The following is a 20157-nucleotide window of genomic DNA, read 5'->3' as shown; positions in this document are numbered from 1 at the left end:
TTCACTATGATTATCTAAAGATACAATATTTGTATCATTTCACTTTGATTATCTAATGACACAGTATTTGTATCATTTCACTATGATTATCTAATGATACAATTTTTGTATCATTTCATATTGATTATCGCATGACACAATATTTGTATCATTTCACTTTGATTATCTAATGACACAGTCTTTGTATCATTTCACTATGATTATCTAATGATACAATATTTGTACCATTTCATATTGATTATCGCATGACACAATATTTGTATCATTTCACTTTGGTTATTGTATGACACAGTATTTGTATTATTTCACATTGATTATCATATAACACAGTATTTGTATCATTTCACTTTCAGTATTTTGTTTTTGACAAATAAAACATGTAGCAGTATTAAAGGTACTTTTATTTTAATTTACTGGTAATGACCAAATATTTGTATACATCACTCTTTCAAGTAAGTTGACTTCTTTGAAAATTGAAGACAGTGAGACTGTCACAATTTATATATTTTTCTTTCTTGTCCCAAAATACTGATAAAAATACAGGTTCATTGTACATACATAGTTTGTGTTCAGTCTGAAGGCTGATTGTTGCATGTGAGCCATACCTATTCACATCAATATGCTTTATACAAACACCTCAGGAGCGGTTTGATAGCATGTTGAAGGAGCTGGAAAGGGAGCATCAGACTGCAGAGGCATACAAGGCTGACCTGGAGAAGACGATTCAACAGCTGACAGAACTAAAGTGGAATTTGGATAATAACAAGGAGGAGAAGGACAAGCTGAACAGACAGATACAGCAGCTTATTGGTCAGGTTAAGGTCAGTATGTGCCCTTGACTTTAGAGACAGTGCAGCCTGATGGTAGGTATTGGAAGGTATTTGGTTCCAGTCCTGCCCTAGCTATATGTTTTATCCTTCAGATAGGTGCCTTATGTGGTTTGCTCCAGTTTATCTGCTCCTACATAGTAAAAATGTTACTTGCCATTTCTGATTTGAGTCGATGGTTAGTTTGTGGTAGATATATATCCCTTCCTACAGAAATCTGCACTTCTGTTGCCTTTTGACATAGAACACTGAGAAAACTTAAGCAGCCATGTGACCCAGATTTAGGTATGGGAAGACATAATCATTTAACCTTATTGTTGCTGGTAATAATATCTTGGCAGAAGATGTTTAAAAAACATTGATAGTTTGGAAGACATGTATCACTTCATTACCCTGTTTTGTTCCAGCCACAAAAAAACTGTGCTTCTAGGTTAAAATCCCAGGGTGAAAACTAGAACTAGGGGCCAAAGGTAGTTGCAACTTAAAAGTCATATTTTCACACCCATTAAATGAAAAAGTTGGACCTTCATTATTTCTTAGTTATGATTTTGGGAGACACAACTATATGTTCCCAGTGCATGATTCGGGTGTCCAATTGAAATGTCCATCTGATGCATTGACACTGGGTCAGTAATTACACATACATGCCAATTCTCAAACATGCTGGTCTTATAATTTCTGAGTTATATTTAGTTTATATTAAACATTAATCTTCCGCTCCACCTGCCTCCAGGGTTTTCATTGTCCAAATCTGTAGACCACCCTCAAAGCATATGAGATTTGAACTCAATCTTGTTGGAGGACTACTGTAACATTACTCCTTTTTTAATGCATGCAGGCATGTGAGGCACAACCCCTTTCTTTGCATGATATAGGGACCATTACTTCAAAGCATTTTAATATTCAGAATGTAATAACTTATTCTTTGAAATTGCAGCAAGTTATATTAGCTAACTCAAAATTTTGCAGACAAAATTAGATTCCTTTTAATCAGCTTATAACCATCTGGTCTGTGTCATATGGGGGCCCTGGGTAGTCTAAGACATTCGGCTTTACTGATTTCTTACTTAGTTCACATTAGTGCATGAAGTTTGAGTCTGGTTTGACCAGTGTGGGTATATGAAAAAGATGGCCTTTAGCTTCGTATGGGTCAGTTGTTCTTCCTGGGTTCTTCATCAACCAAACTATAGTGACTACCACATATGGATCCCTTGAAGTTCAGATGAACGGATGTTTTTCCTGTTTTAAATATTTTCATAGTATAAACCAGTAGTGAGGTGTGTGTTTTGGCCTGTTTTGATACTCTTGTGTGGTGCTGTGATATCACTGACAAATGATAAATATGCTGTCATTGTGATAATGAAATGACATTGTGCTTCATATAAAGATTGAGTGCATTGGCATCAGCTCTTTAATTGTACCATTTTAGGATAACAAAATAATTTTGGCTCGATGGACACAGGCATTAAGCTTTTGTAAGATTTTATAGAGTGAGAAATATTTGTTGTTTAAATTTTACAAAGTTTGAGCAAAAAATGTATTATATTGGTAAAGGTGATCAACAAAGACTTGACCAGAACCTAGTATGACAAGAGACCTCACAGAGTCATGTGAAAGTAAGGTTAAATGAGACTGGCCTTGTGATAAAATATGTGTTTGTTGGTAGATTCAAGAGGGTGAAATCGGTGAACTGAGGACTTTGCTGAAAACATTAGAACAGGAGAGAGATGCTAACCGGATACAGAAAGAAGAAATTCAAAAGGAAAAACAGCAGGTACTTAATACATATACAGATTGGAGAATTTGGTGGCATTTGTTGAATAGATTTTAATTGCTTTAGGATATTTATTAAGATCAGTTTTTAAATATTTCTTGCCTGTCTAAGTTAATTAAGGTGATGGCAGCCTTTTTAGAAAAAGAGATCCACTAAAACTAAATAAAATATTCTGAAATCCTCAAATACTAAGTTTATAGTTTTATGACTTTGTTGAGGAATTAGTAAAATGCTAACTCTTTTTGTGTTGGATCTTCTTAATGTGTTTCTGTGTTACACAAATCACCATCATGCTACAGTATAGTGTCAGTGGTTTCTGTGGCACTGTTACACAGTGTGTATATTGCTGTTTATGTTTCTGTGGCATTTTGTTACAGAGAGCATTATCATGTTATAATGTGATGCCATTGTTTCTTTTGCACTTTACAAGATGACATCATCATACGACAGTATTGTGTAATTGCTTTTGTGGCACTTTTTCATGATCTAATTGCCTTGCAGTAAATAACATACATGTGTTGATGTGCCATAAACCACAAAACCAAAGCAGAACAGTTTTGTTTCGAACTTATTAAATTGACTTCTGCTTTGCTCAGTCAATATAACATTAATTTTATAGGTTCATAAATCCTCACATTCTCCTTGACAGAGGTCAGTAATGGATATTATATGATTTAAGAGCAGACTCTTTTGGTAGTTCTTACATCATGTAATATATTATAAATATACATATGATATGCTGTGAGATATCATAGTATTATATTATGGTATTTGATATATTGTGGTATGTGATATTATACTATGGTATGTGATATCAGAGCACTATATTATGGTATGTGATATCAGAGCACTATATTATGGTATGTGATAGGCTGTGGTATATGATATAGCATTGTATTACGGTATGTGATACTAGTGAAATATGGTATGACTGTAGACCTTTATTCAGGAAAGATGAAGCTACATGAACTTGCAAACCAATTATATTGACCTACACTTTAGTATATACAAGGATTAATTCTCATTGGTCAATACAAGGATTACTTCACTTTAGTATATACAAGGGGATTACTTCACATTAGTCAATACAAGGATTACTTCACATTAGTCAATACAAGGATTACTTCACATTAGTCAATACAAGGATTTCTACACATTAGTCAATACAAGGGGATTACTTCACATTAGTCAGTACAAGGATTACTTCACATTAGTCAATAGAAGGATTACTTCACATTAGTCAATACAAGGGGATTACTTCACATTAGTCAGTACAAGGATTACTTCACATTAGTCAATAGAAGGATTACTTCACATTGGTCAATACAAGGATTACTTCACATTAGTCAATACAAGGGGATTATTTCACATTAGTCAATACAAGGATTACTTCACATTAGTCAATACAAAGATTACTTCACATTAGTCAATACAAGGATTACTTCACATTAGTCATTACAGTAATACCTCAAACATTCGTGAGGTTAGGTTCCAGAACCAGTCGCGGATCAGGAGGAATCGCAAATGTTTGGTACGAGTCACTAAAAATGCTAATAAATGCTTATTTCTAGGGTTTAAACCCTAAATATGACCCAAATTATGCTCCCAAAGCACTTTAATTTCATTTAAAAGTTAGCTTAATACATTACCCTTAAAAAGAGAAATAAATCGTTGACATAAAAATAGAGTACAGTATCGCCTAATGGGTATTTGCTACACTAGCGCATTTACAGTACGGTACATGTATACTAATATTACCCCTAGACTAATTCATTGGCTGCAGTTTTCTTTTGCACTCACAGTAAGGTAAAACCAAGTAACGAATGGGACTGTAAACTTAATGACTGACGTTTTCTTTGTCATTGTCAGGAAGGTAAACTAGGTAAACTTCATATGTCACAGAAGTCATATAACGAAGGTACAATTCAATAAAATAAAGAAAACATATACGTAGAGGGTACCAATGAAAATTTCGCGAATCCGTGAATTTGCGAATCCAGAAATGCGAATGCATGAGGTATTACTGTACAAGGATTACTTCACATTGGTCTATACAAGGATTAATTCTCATTGATCAATACAATGATTACTTCACATTAGTCAATACAAGAATTACTTCACATTAGTCAATACAAGGATTACTTCACATTAGTCAATACAAGGATTACTTCACATTGGTCAATACAAGGGGATTACTTCTCATTAGTCAATACAAGGATTACTTCACATTAGTCAATACAAGGATTACTTCACATTAGTCAATACAAGGATTACTTCACATTAGTCAATACAAGGATTACTTCACATTAGTCAATACAAGGGGATTACTTCACATTAGTCAATACAAGGATTACTTCATATTAGTCAATACAAGGATTACTTCACATTGGTCAGTATTAGGTGTAACAGTTCATAATACTTCATATTTCTTCAACAAAGGCCAGTTGCATCAACTGTTGCTTTTATAATGTCAACTGAGAAATTTAATTAAAGTTTCTTTGATAGTAACAACTGAAATTGGGGCCCCATGTGGCCGAGTGGTCTAAAGCACTCTCCATTACAGATCACTGCCATCTCACCTCTGTCTGCATGGGTTCGAGTCTAGGATTCAGCCAATGTAGGTATGTGAGAAAGCTTGACAGTAGCTTCTTGTGGGTCGGTGGTTCTTCCCAGGGTTTTCCCGGGTTCTTCCTCCACCATTAATACTGGCCGCCATACATCGCCTATCAAGTGCTGAAAAATGGCGTTAAACCCAACAAGAACAACAACTGAAAAAATTAAAGCTGCTCTTTTTCTGTACATTTTTCTTACTGGAAAGATTAAAATTGTCCTTGATGATTTCTTATTTTATTGGGAGACATTTATTTACCTGTTCAATACTTCTATGTTAATAAATAAGTTAGTGTTGCTGTTTATGAAGAATATGATACTTATGTTTGTTTTTCTTACTTAAGTTTATGTGTTTCTGATTTTTAGAGTGAAACTAAATTGAAAGAGATGGAAGGAAGGTTGAAAAATGAAGAAGAGAAGCACAAAACTGTGGTCACAGGACTGCAAGAGCAAAGTCAGATTTTGCAGAAAGAACTGGAGTTGGCAAAACAGGTATACATGCCCAGAAAACACTTTTACCAACTTCCAGTCATAAAATGGATACTTCTGTCAGACTGTCTTGAAATTCTGGTTATCTCTGCATCCCCTGAATGGATGGGCGTATCAAAATGAGCTTTCCACTAATACTTCTTATAATGTCTGGTTGGTCCTAAATGAATATGGTGCCAATCTGACAGCCAGTATTGTTTTGCTACAATGTAAATCTTGTTATTGCTATTCCTGAACTGATGGTTACATTGACATTGGGGTTTAGGTAAAACATGTCTTGTTATGTATGGTGGGTAGTAAAATAAAATGATGCCTGTTAGAAATTCAGTATGTTCGCCAGCTTGAAAATCTCATTACTGTTACTTCTACTGAACAGATGTTCATAACTACGTGTTTGTCACTATTATTCCTGTTATGGTATCTAGTTGTGTTTAAATGAAGATGGTGTTGATATGATATTCATTATCGCCTCCATGGAAGCCAGCATGAAAATCTTCTAATCACTATTCCTGTATAGATGCTGGTATTGACATGGGATTTTCACGTTGAGACTTCTTATGATATCTAGTTGCAATGAAATAAAAGTGGCTCCCTTCAGACATCCAGTATAACCACAGTGGCAGTAATCGTGAAAACATTTTTGCTACTTCTTGTGAATGGGTGATTTTATGGACAAGTCTTTTTTCAGGTACAGACTTCTTATGATGTCTAGTAGTCCTAAATGAAAATGGTGCTTGTCACAGGTCGAATATTGCCACAATGGTTGCCATCTTGAAAATAGCTGCTCCTTTTGAATGGTTGTTCATATCATCATGTGGTTCTCACTGAAATTTTTCTTGTGATGTTGATCCTAAATGAAAATGCCAGTCTGACATGCATATGGCCACCTTTGTGGCAATCTTGAAAACAATTTTGTTATCAATACTCCTTGAATGAATAGTGATATCAGCATTGGGTTTTCACCGATGACTTATTATGATGTCTGGTGGATTTTATATGAAAATGGAGTCCATTGTAGCTCACTTTGTAGAGTATTGGCTGCTTCTGTGTATCATTGGGAAAGGCACTTAGCTCCCACTGCCTCGGATGCGGGAGGTCGTGGGTTCGATCCCCAGCTGAGTCATACCAAGGTCGTACAAAAATGATACTAACAACTTCCTTGCTTGGCACTCAGCATTAAGAGGTGAATGTTAGGACTGGTCGGCCTGGTGTCAGGATAATGTTACTGGGTGGGACATCATGCAACATGTCTGCAACATAGTGCTAGCCATTACTATAAACTGCCACACTGCAGACATTGTAGCGATATGACTGAAAAATTGTTAAAATTCCAAATCACATACACATACCTATTACCTCAGCATGATATGCCCAATAATGTGTTAAAAGTGCCATTAGAACCCACAAGAACAAATGCTTGTATAAAAACCGTGCCCATTACAATCTAATATAGTCACCATGGTGGCCATTTTGTAAATTGTGATCCTACTGCTCCTGAACAAACAATCATATCTACATGGGGATTTCACTAAAAATCTTAATGCGATGTGTGGTTGGCCCTAAATAAAAATGCTGCTGATCTGACTTCCGGTGATTTTTTTTATAAAACATTGTTAAAAAATTTACACAAGTCGTTCAAGTGTGGGGACAGGATTTTATATAACAGCTCTACTTTCCTGCACATTATTGATAGGAGGCGACACAGAGCAGCATGATGGATCTGGAGATAGCCGATTATGAGCGAACAGTGCAGGCACTCAATGGTCAGATTGCAGACAGGGACAAAACCATTAGTGAGCTCAGGATGGAGATAAACAGATTAGAGGAGCGGACAAAAGTACTTCAGGAACAGGCAGGTCAGTGTGAATCAGAATGCAGAACATTTAACAATGTAACCATTTATGTAAACTAAATGTCAACAAATTCTGATACCTGAACTATGTCTAGTCAACTCTTGTCATAATGAAATTCTTTTCATATTTGCTATTTGGTAGAAAATGAGGAAAACAGATACATAATGGCATTTGTCTCCCAGCACCAACATTGACTGTCTGTATCAAACATGTATGTTATCTTTATAAAATATCTTTGCAGTGACATTATGTATGACTTGTACCTGTTGGACAAAGTGTAATCCAATTTTATGATTGATTGATTATAAATTGACATGGTTTCCAATGTTAAGAAATTATTTTCACTTTTTCAGTGTTTACTGGATTTGGTCATGTGCACGTGACCTGATATGTTATTGTTTGTTTGATTTCTTAAGGCTGGTTGATTTATTCAGAGAAATAACAAAATATTTTGTAAAATATTCTTTGTAAGATTACTTTCCTGATAAAGTTTTAAATCACAAGTAGAAGATTAATTTTCCAGTCTTAGCAAAATAAAGAGCTTACTGTAATGTGTATGCTCTGTAGAAACATTGCCCATATCTCTACAGTGGCAAACATATTGCAAACACATAAAAGACTTGAGACCAAGCTGGCATGATTTTAAATGACTTAAGACCAAGATGGTCACACTGCTAAAGGCTTGAGATCAAGTTGGTCACCACATTAAAGGCTTGAGACCAAGTTGGTCACCATATTAAAGGCATGAGACCAAGATGGTCATACTACAAAAGACTTTAGACCAAGTTGGTCACCACATTAAAGGCATGAGACCAAGATGGTCATACTACAAAAGACTTTAGACCAAGTTGGTCACCATATTAAAGACTTGAGACCAAGTTGGTCACCATATTAAAGGCTTGAGACCAAGTTGATTGCTGCATAAAAGGTTTTAGATAGGTGCATCCAACCTTTCACTAATTATGCTTATTAATTAAAATAAATTAGGTGCATCCAACCTTTTACTAATTATGCTTATTAATTAAAATACATTAGATAGGTGCATTCAGCCTTTTACTAATTATGCATATTAATTAAATTAAATTAGATAGGTGCATTCAGCCTTTTACTAATTATGCATATTAATTAAAATACATTAGATAGGTGCATCCAACCTTTTACTAATTATGCATATTAATTAAAATAAATTAGATAGGTGCATTCAGCCTTTTACTAATTATGCATATTAATTAAAATACATTAGATAGGTGCAACCTTTTACTAATTATGCTTATTAATTAAAATACATTAGATAGGTGCATCCAACCTTTTACTAATTATGCTTATTAATTAAAATACATTAGATAGGTGCATCCAACCTTTTACTAATTATGCTTATTAATTAAAATACGTTAGATAGGTGCATCAAACTTTTTACTAATTATGTTTATTAATTAAAATACATTAGATAGGTGCATCCAACCTTTTACTAATTATGCTTATTAATTAAAGTAAATTAGATAGGTGCATCCAGCCTTTTACTAATTATGCTTATTAATTAAAATACATATTTTCAAATGGATAGCCTACATTACACAGGCCTCAAATGTGAAGGGCTGGGCTACAGGTTGGGCACAGCTGCTTTAGGCCAGGTTGGTCACCATATAAAAGGCCTGAGATCAAGTTGGTCTCCATGTAAAAGGCTTGAGACCATGATGGTTACTGCATAAAAGGCTTTAGTCCAAATTGGTCACCACATAAAAGGCCTGACACCATGTTGGTCCCATATAAAAGGCTTGAGACCATGTAGGTTGCTGCATAAAAGGCTTTAAGCCAAATTGGTCGTCATATAAAAGGCCTGAGACCATGTTGATAATCACAAAAAAGGCTTGAGACTAAGTTGGTAATCACTAGAAAGGGTCGAGACCAACATGATTATTATTATGGGAGTTAGTTGTATTCATCTTTGCACAGGAGCTAGCATGAGGCAGGCCTGGAAAAAAATTGGAGAACTTGTAGGACTCTGGATGGGTGCAATACCACTGGGTATCCATAATAATTTTGACTTGAGGGCATCATTAAGCCAGTATGTAAGAGATGTTTCAGTGTGAACAGATCTCTTATTGTGCATCTACCTAATAATTATCTTTTGTTTTGGTGATAAGTAAAACCCCATAAGTAAAACAGGTCACAAGATCCAGTGACTTTCTAGAACAGGATAAGAGCCAGTACCCTGAACAGGCCATGGGAGCCTCATGTGGAACACCCCACAAAAATGGTGATCTTGTACACGTGTTGACCAGGTCATAAAAGCCAGTGTCCCCATGTAGAACATGCCACCAAAGCGATTTTCAAAACATTTTTTTACAAAACAAAGAATGTACAGTGTTAACACCATAAGTAATTTAATTTCCATTGATGCATTTTAATACAGTAAGTATGATCCATCAGTTAAAACTAATTTACACAAGCCATTTTGTGTTAATACAGTGATTCAAATACATGTATTTTCACCTTGTTTGAAGTGTAAGATATCAGTGGAACTGAAAAATAAAAACTAAACACCTGTATAATATTTTGTTTATTACTCACTGAAGTAACTAACATTTCATAATACCACTATTTATAATTGTTGTCATATGTTACATTTTATAAATGGAGATGATATGGGTACAGAAAGTACACATGGGTCATTTTTCATTTGTGTATCATACACTTTTAATACTTTCATAAGGAAGCTGATCATTTTTCCCCAATGCAATACTTTTCTTTAAATTGAGACAAATACATCCAAAGTCCCTAATTATCCCTTCACAGAATAAATTCATCTCATTGCATCACCATACATATGTAAAATCAATCTTGAATTATCCCTACTCGGCATTAATTAATTTCTGTAGATCACATGACATGTGTAAAATTAAGTCACATCAAATTTGTCTTTAAATATACAATCTGTTCTTGGTTAATAGTTTCGGCAAGCAAAGATCAAACATGTTCAGTCTGACGTTATTAAATCTAACACAAATATCTTGGCCTTTAAACTTATAAAGATATTTTTGGATAAATGGGTTCAGTTCATAGTAATTTACAGTCAAGTACAAAATTCATGTTCTTGATCTATTTGTTGTTGTTGTTGTTGGGTGTAACGCCATTAGTCAGCACACAATAGGCTATACATGGCAGCCAGTATTAATGGTGGAGGAAGAACCCGGGAAAACCCTGGAAAGAACCACCAACCCGCGATTAGCTACTGGCAAACTTTCTCACATACTCATGATCAGTTAAATTGATATTTCGATTGCATATATAAACTAGTGTATGCAATCTCTTGAAAATTAAAGATAGATGTTCATAACCAATCAAGAATCAGTTTTAATCGTTAGGAGATATTTTCTATATTATTCATGCTAATATTATTTTCCATATACTTGGTTATGGTTAAGTTGCCTGTATTCTCTAACGTTTAAGATGGAAAATAATTATAATGATTGCATATTTTTGTCATACTTTATTCACCTTGCTAAAATATTACATTCAGTTCAAAATAATTTTATATAACCCAGAAAATAAACAATTATATCAAAATATTAATATTTATTAATATTTTGTGTTTGTGTAAAAATGTTAACATATATGTGGTTTGTTGTAATAATAAAGATATATATAGACACACACATACATACAGATGGAAAGAAGATGGACTTAAATCATTTTGAACCCAAACGTAATTATTTAGTGACAAAAGTAATAGACATAATTTGTTTTTTTATTATGAGAAATAATATCATGAAAGTTGGTCATTTATGTTCTGATGAATATTTGATTATTTCCATTTGTCATCTTATCACTAGCATAAAATGTACACATATCACTACTAGTTTATACTGTACACATATCACACTACTAGTTTATACTGTACACATATCACTACTAGTTTATAATACACACATATCACACTACTAGTTTATACTGTACACATGTCACTACTAGTTTATACTGTACACATATCACACTACTAGTTTATACTGTACACATATCACTACTAGTTTATAATACACACATATCACACTACTAGTTTATACTGTACACATACCACACTACTAGTTTATACTGTACACATATCACTACTAGTTTATAATACACACATATTACACTACTAGTTTATACGGTACACATATCACACTACTAGTTTATACTGTACACATATCACTACTAGTTTATAATACACACATATTACACTACTAGTTTATACGGTACACATATCACACTACTAGTTTATGCTGTACACATATCACTACTAGTTTATAATACACACATATCACACTACTAGTTTATACTGTACACATACCACACTACTAGTTTATACTGTACACATATCACACTACTAGTTTATACTGCACACATATCACTACTAGTTTATAATACACACATATCACACTACTAGTTTATACTGTACACATACCACACTACTAGTTTATACTGTACACATATCACACTACTAGTTTATACTGTACACATATGACTACTAGTTTATACTACACACATATCACACTACTGTTTTATTCTACAAGCATGTCACACTACTAGTCTGTACTGCACACGTCACACTACTAGTCTGTACTGCACACATGTCACACTACTAGTCTGTACTGCACACATGTCACACTACTAGTCTGTACTGCACACATATCACACTACTTGTTGATACTGCACACCCAACACACAGCTAGTTTAAACTGCACACCCAACACACTGCTAGTTTGAACTGCACACATGTAACACCACCAGTTTAAACTGCACACATGTCACACCATTAGTTTAAACTAAACACATCTCACAACTAGTTTAAACTGCCCACATGTCACATTACCAGTTTCAACTGCACACATGTCACACTACCAGTATAAACTGCACACATCACACTGCCAATTTAAACTGTTCTTGTTGTTGTGGGGTTTAACGCCATTTTTCAGCACACGATTAGCTATGCATGGCGGTCAGTATCAATAAAGGAGGAACAATTTAAACTGCACACGTCACACCAAATTTAAACTGCTCACATGGCACACCACTAGTTTAAACTGCACACATGTCACACCACCAGGTTAAACAGCAAACATGTCACACTACCAGTATAAACTGCTCACATGTCACACTACCAGTATAAACTACACACGTCACACCGCCAATTTAAACTGCACACATAACACCACTAATTCAAACTGCTCACATGGCACACCACTTGTTTAAACTGCACATGTCACACCACCAGGTTAAACTGCACACATGTCACACTACCAGTTTAAACTGCACATGTGTCACACTACTAGTATAAACTGCACACATGTCACACCCCCAATTTAAACTGCACACGTCACCACAAATTTAAACTGCTCACATGGCACACCACTAGTTTAAACTGCACACATGTCACACCACCAGTTCAAACTGCACACGTTCTATGCAGCATCTGTACCCACATTAAGAATGAAAAATTTCAATCTGAAGTGAATATGCTATTAACCATCTTGTCTAATGCATTTTGGCAATGGGGCAGTCAGGGTTTTGCTCCTCATTTTGGTGATTTGAGTGTTTTCATACTTAAAATGTATGCCTGAAGATCAACAGAAACAACAAACCATTGTTGATTGATATGCATGGATGCAAGTGAATAGATATAAGGTAAATGAGACTTAACTGAGAGTGTATGATCTCTGCTTGTTACTTTGTGTAGATGCCATTGAAGAACAGAGGCTTCAGGCAGAAGACAGAGGAAACAAACTTAAACAACTCTTAGTCAAGACAAAGAAGGATCTGGCTGATGCCAAGAAGTGGGTGAGCATCTGAATGAAAATGGACAACAGCCCTATAACATTAAAACTGTTATGAGGAAACATGCATAACATCAAAACTGTTATAAGGAAACATGAATAACATCAAAACTGTTATAAGGAAACATGCATTTGTTTCAAAACTGTTATACTAAAATGTACATTATTTCAAAACTGTTATACTGAGACATGCATTATTTCAAAACTGTTATACTGAAACATGCATAATTTTAAAACTGTTATACTTAAACATGCATGATTTCAAAACTGTTATACTTAAACATGCATTATTTCAGAACTGTTATACTGAAACATGCATAATTTCAAAACTGTTATACTTGAACATGCATTATTTCAAAACTGTTATATGGAAACATGCATTATTTCAAAACTGTTATACTTACTAAAACGTACATTATTTTAAAACTGTTATACTGAAACCTGCTTTATTTCAAAACTGTTATACTGAAACATGCATTATTTCAAAACTGTTATACTGAAACATGCATTATTTCAAAACTGTTATACTGAAACATGCATTATTTCAAAACTGTTATACTGAAACATGCATAATTTCAAAACTGTTATACTTGAACATGCATTATTTCAAAACTGTTATACTTACAAAAACGTACATTATTTTAAAACTGTTATACTGAAACCTGCTTTATTTCAAAACTGTTATTCTGAAACATGCATTATTTCAAAACTGTTATACTGAAACATGCATTATTTCAAAACTGTTATACTTACTAAAATGTACATTATTTTAAAACTGTTATACTGAAACCTGCTTTATTTCAAAACTGTTATACTGAAACATGCATTATTTCAAAACTTATACTGAAACGTGCATTATTTCAAAACTGTTATACTGAAACGAGCATTATTTCAAAACTGTTATACTGAAACTTGCATTATTTCAAAACTGTTATACTGAAACATGAACGATTTCAAAAGGTATGAAAATGTATAATGAGATTATTTTTTTCCACTTCATTAAGATATTAATCAGTTTTTGATTCTTGTGTAGTCATCTTTTTTCCACAGTACTGAATGTTCATTCTTCTTTCTGAATCCATGACCATCTCATTCGGATGAAATTATTTATCCAGAAACATCTTAATTAAAATCAACCAAAGAAGCTATATTACCTTTCCTTAGGTTTCATTTACTTACATTAAACTTACATCTGTCAGTATAAAATAAAAGGATTGGTCTTGTATGTTTTTCAGGAGACAGAACAGAGAACCTCTGATGCTCAAATGAGGGGTCAGATAGAGCACCTCACCCAGCAGACAGAGGAATATAAGGTTAGATTGAAAGAGTGTGTACTTGGATTGTGCCAAAACATCTAGGTCCCAGTGTAGATTTTGCATTACACAAGGCATAAGACAGAGTAAAATTTTGCACTTTGAGTCTCATGTGTTTGGATTGTGTTAAGATCAGATGACCCCAGTATCATGGATTGTATCAAAGTCACATTGCTCTGGTATTGTTGATTGTATTAATATAAAATTTCCCCTTATCATGGAGTACATTAACATCACATTAGCCCTGTTCCATGTATTGTAATAACATCACATTACCCCTGTATCATGTATTGTATTAACATCACATTACCCCTGCATCATGGATTGTATCAACATCACATTTCTCTGCTGTCATGGATTGTATTAACATCACATTACCTCTGTATCATGGATTGTATCAACATCACATTACCTCTGTATCATGGATTTTATCAACATCACATTACTCTGCTGTCATGGATTGTATTAATATCATATTACTCTGGTATCATGAATTGTATTAACATCACATTACCCCTGTATCATGGATTGTATTAACATCACATTACCCCTGTATCATGAATTGTATTAACATCACATTACCCCTGTATCATGGATTGTCTCAACATCACATTACTCTGCTGTCGTGGATTGTATTAACATCACATTGCCCAAGTTTCATGAATTGTATTAACATCACATTATCCCTGTATCATGAATAGTATGAACATCACATTACCTCTGTATCATGAATTGTATTAACATCACATTACCTCTGTATCATGAATTGTATTAACATCACATTACCTCTGTATCATAGATTGTATCAGCATCACATTACTCTGTGTCATGGATTGTATCAACATCATATTACTCTGTGTCATGGATTGTATTAACATCACATTACCCCTGTATCATGGATTGTATCAACATCACATTACTCTGCTGTCATGGAGTATATTAACATCTTATTACACCTGTATCATGGACTGTATTAACATCACATTACCTCTGTATCATGGATTGTATCAACATTACATTACCCCTGTATCATGGATTGTATTAACATCACATTACCTCTGTATCATTGATTGTATCAACATCAAATTAGTCTGCTGTCATGGAGTATATTAACATCATATTACACCTTTATCATGTATTGTATTAACTTTACATTACCCCTGTATCATGGACTGTATTAACATCACATTACCTCTGTATCATGGATTGTATCAACATTACATTACCCCTGTATCATGGATTGTATTAACATCACATTACCTCTGTATCATTGATTGTATCAACATCACATTACTCTGCTGTCATGGAGTATATTAACATCATATTACACCTTTATCATGTATTGTATTAACATTACATTACCCCTGTATCATGGACTGTATTAACATCACATTACCTCTGTATCATTGATTGTATCAACTTCACATTACCTCTGTATCATGGATTGCATTAACACCACATTACCCCTGTATCATGGATTGTATCAACATCACATTACTCTGCTGTCATGGAGTATATTAACATCATATTACACCTTTATCATGTATTGTATTAACATTACATTACCCCTGTATCATGGACTGTATTAACATCACATTACCTCTGTATCATGGATTGTATCAACATTACATTACCCCTGTATCATGGATTGTATTAACATCACATTACCTCTGTATCATTGATTGTATCAACACCACATTACCCCTGTATCATGGATTGTATCAACATCACATTACTCTGCTGTCATGGAGTATATTAACATCATATTACACCTTTATCATGTATTGTATTAACATTACATTACCCCTGTATCATGGACTGTATTAACATCACATTACCTCTGTATCATTAATTGTATCAACTTCACATTACCTCTGTATCATGGATTGCATTAACACCACATTACCCCTGTATCATGGATTGTATCAACATCACATTACTCTGCTGTCATGGAGTATATTAACATCATATTACACCTTTATCATGTATTGTATTAACATTACATTACCACTGTATCATGGACTGTATTAACATCACATTACCTCTGTATCATGGATTGTATCAACATTACATTACCCCTGTATCATGGATTGTATTAACATCACATTACCTCTGTATCATTGATTGTATCAACATCACATTACTCTGCTCTCATGGGTTGTATTAACATCATATTACACCTGTATCATGGATTGTATTAACATCACATTAGCCTGTATCATGGATTGTATTAACATCACATTACCTCTGTATCATAGATTGTATCAGCATCACATTACCTCTGTATCATGGATTGTATCAACATCACATTACTCTGCTGTCATGGATTGTATTAACATCACATTACACCTGTATCATGTATTGTATTAACATCACATTACCCCTGTATCATGGATTGTATTAACATCACATTACTCTGCTGTCATGGAGTATATTAACATCATATTACACCTGTATCATGGATTGCATTAACATCACATTACCCCTGTATCATGGATTGTATTAACATCACATTACCTCTGTATCATAGATTGTATCAACATCACATTACCTCTGTATCATGGATTGCATCAACACCACATTACCCCTGTATCATGGATTGTATCAACATCACATTACCTCTGTATCATGGATTGTATCAACATCACATTACCTCTGTATCATGGATTGCATTAACACCACATTACCCCTGTATCATGGATTGTATCAACATCATATTACTCTGCTGTCATGGAGTATATTAACATCATATTACACCTTTATCATGTAATGTATTAACATCACATGACCCCTGTATCATGGATTGTATCAACATTACATTACCCCTGTATCATGGATTGTATTAACATCACATTATCCCTGTATCAAGGATTGTATTAACATCAAATTACTCTGCTGTCATGGAGTATATTAACATCATATTACACCTGTATCACGGATTGCATTAACATCACATTACCCCTGTATCATGGATTGTATTAACATCACATTACCTCTGTATCATAGATTGTATCAACATCACATTACCTCTGTATCATGGATTGCATCAACACCACATTACCCCTGTATCATGGATTGTATCAACATCACATTACCTCTGTATCATGGATTGTATCAACATCACATTACCTCTGTATCATGGATTGCATTAACACCACATTACCCCTGTATCATGGATTGTATCAACATCATATTACTCTGCTGTCATGGAGTATATTAACATCATATTACACCTTTATCATGTAATGTATTAACATCACATGACCCCTGTATCATGGATTGTATTAACATCACATTACCTCTGTATCATTGATTGTATCAACATCACATTACTCTGCTCTCATGGGTTGTATTAACATCATATTACACCTGTATCATGGATTGTATTAACATCACATTAGCCCTGTATCTTGCATTGTATTAACATCACATTACCTCTGTATCATAGATTGTATCAGCATCACATTACCTCTGTATCATGGATTGTTTTAATATCATATTACTCTGGTATCATGAATTGTATTAACATCACATTACCTCTGTATCATGGATTGTATTAACATCACATTACCCCTGTATCATGGATTGTATCAACATCACATTACTCTGCTGTCTTGGAGTATATTAACATCATATTACACCTTTATCATGTATTGTATTAACATCACATTACCCCTGTATCATGGACTGTGTTAACATCACATTACCTCTGTATCATGGATTGTATCAACATCACATTACCTCTGTATCATGGATTGTATCAACATCACATTACCCCTGTATCATTGATTGTATCAACATCACATTACCTCTGTATCATGGATTGTATCAACATTACATTACCCCTGTATCATGGATTGTATTAACATCACATTACCTCTGTATCATTGATTGTATCAACATCACATTACTCTGCTCTCATGGATTGTATTAACATCATATTACACCTGTATCATGGATTGTATTAACATCACATTACCTCTGTATCATGGATTGTATTAACATCAAATTAGTCTGCTGTCATGGAGTATATTAACATCATATTACACCTGTATCATGGATTATATTAACATCACATTACCCCTGTATCATGAATTGTATTAACATCACATTACCTCTGTATCATTGATTGTATCAACATCACATTACCTCTGTATCATGGATTGTATCAACATCACATTAGTCTGCTGTCATGGATTGTATTAATATCATATTACTCTGGTATCATGGATTGTATTAACATCACATTACCCCTGTATCATGGATTGTATTAACACCACATTACCCCTGTATCATGGATTGTATCAACATCACATTACTCTGCTGTCATGGAGTATATTAACATCATGTTACACCTTTATCATGTATTGTATTAAGATCACATTACCCCTGTATCATGGATTGTATTAACATCACATTACCTCTGTATCATTGATTGTATCAACATCACATTACTCTGCTCTCATGGATTGTATTAACATCATATTACACCTGTATCATGGATTGTATTAACATCACATTACCTCTGTATCATGGATTGCATTAACATCAAATTAGTCTGCTGTCATGGAGTATATTAACATCATATTACACCTGTATCATGGATTATATTAACATCACATTACCCCTGTATCATGGATTGTATTAACATCACATTACCTCTGTATCATTGATTGTATCAACATCACATTACCTCTGTATCATGGATTGTATCAACATCACATTAGTCTGCTGTCATGGATTGTATTAATATCATATTACTCTGGTATCATGGATTGTATTAACATCACATTACCTGTGTATCATGGATTGTTTTAACACCACATTACCCCTGTATTATGGATTGTATCAACATCACATTACTCTGCTGTCATGGAGTATATTAACATCATGTTACACCTTTATCATGTATTGTATTAAGATCACATTACCCCTGTATCATGGATTGTATTAACATCACATTACCTCTGTATCATGGATTGTATCAACATCACATTACTCAGCTCTCATGGAGTATATTAACATCATATTACACCTGCATCATGGATTGTATTAACATAATATTACACGTGTATCATGGATTGTATCAACATCACATTACCTCTGTATCATGGATTGTATCAACATCACATTACTCTGCTGTCATGGATTGTATTAATATCATATTACTCTGGTATCATGAATTGTATTAACATCACATTACCCCTGTATCATGAATTGTATCAACATCACATTACTCTGCTCTCATGGATTGTATTAACATCATATTACACCTGTATCATGGATTGTATTAACATCACATTACCTCTGTATCATGGATTGCATTAACATCAAATTAGTCTGCTGTCATGGAGTATATTAACATCATATTACACCTGTATCATGGATTATATTAATATCACATTACCCCTGTATCATGGATTGTATTAACATCACATTACCTCTGTATCATTGATTGTATCAACATCACATTACCTC

The 20157-nt window shown here is 33.9% G+C and overlaps 1 protein-coding gene across 1 annotated transcript in view; it reads left to right on the top strand.

Moving 5' to 3' along the window:
- The window catches only part of LOC149800143 (uncharacterized), a 154357-nt gene that overhangs the window by 76576 nt on the left and 57624 nt on the right, over positions 1-20157 (top strand). The window contains exons 12-17 of the mRNA XM_089959742.1: positions 642-821; positions 2494-2601; positions 5578-5703; positions 7394-7556; positions 13270-13370; positions 14602-14679. Coding sequence (XP_089815868.1) covers positions 642-821; positions 2494-2601; positions 5578-5703; positions 7394-7556; positions 13270-13370; positions 14602-14679 — 756 coding nt within the window. The remainder of the gene's footprint in view (positions 1-641; positions 822-2493; positions 2602-5577; positions 5704-7393; positions 7557-13269; positions 13371-14601; positions 14680-20157) is intronic.

The sequence above is a fragment of the Sinohyriopsis cumingii genome, chromosome 5 (assembly GCF_028554795.1).
Source record: "Sinohyriopsis cumingii isolate HCF-2022 chromosome 5, ASM2855479v2, whole genome shotgun sequence".
In the NCBI taxonomy this organism is placed as follows: Eukaryota; Metazoa; Mollusca; class Bivalvia; order Unionida; family Unionidae; genus Sinohyriopsis; species Sinohyriopsis cumingii.
This window is presented reverse-complemented; position numbering and strand designations above follow the sequence as displayed.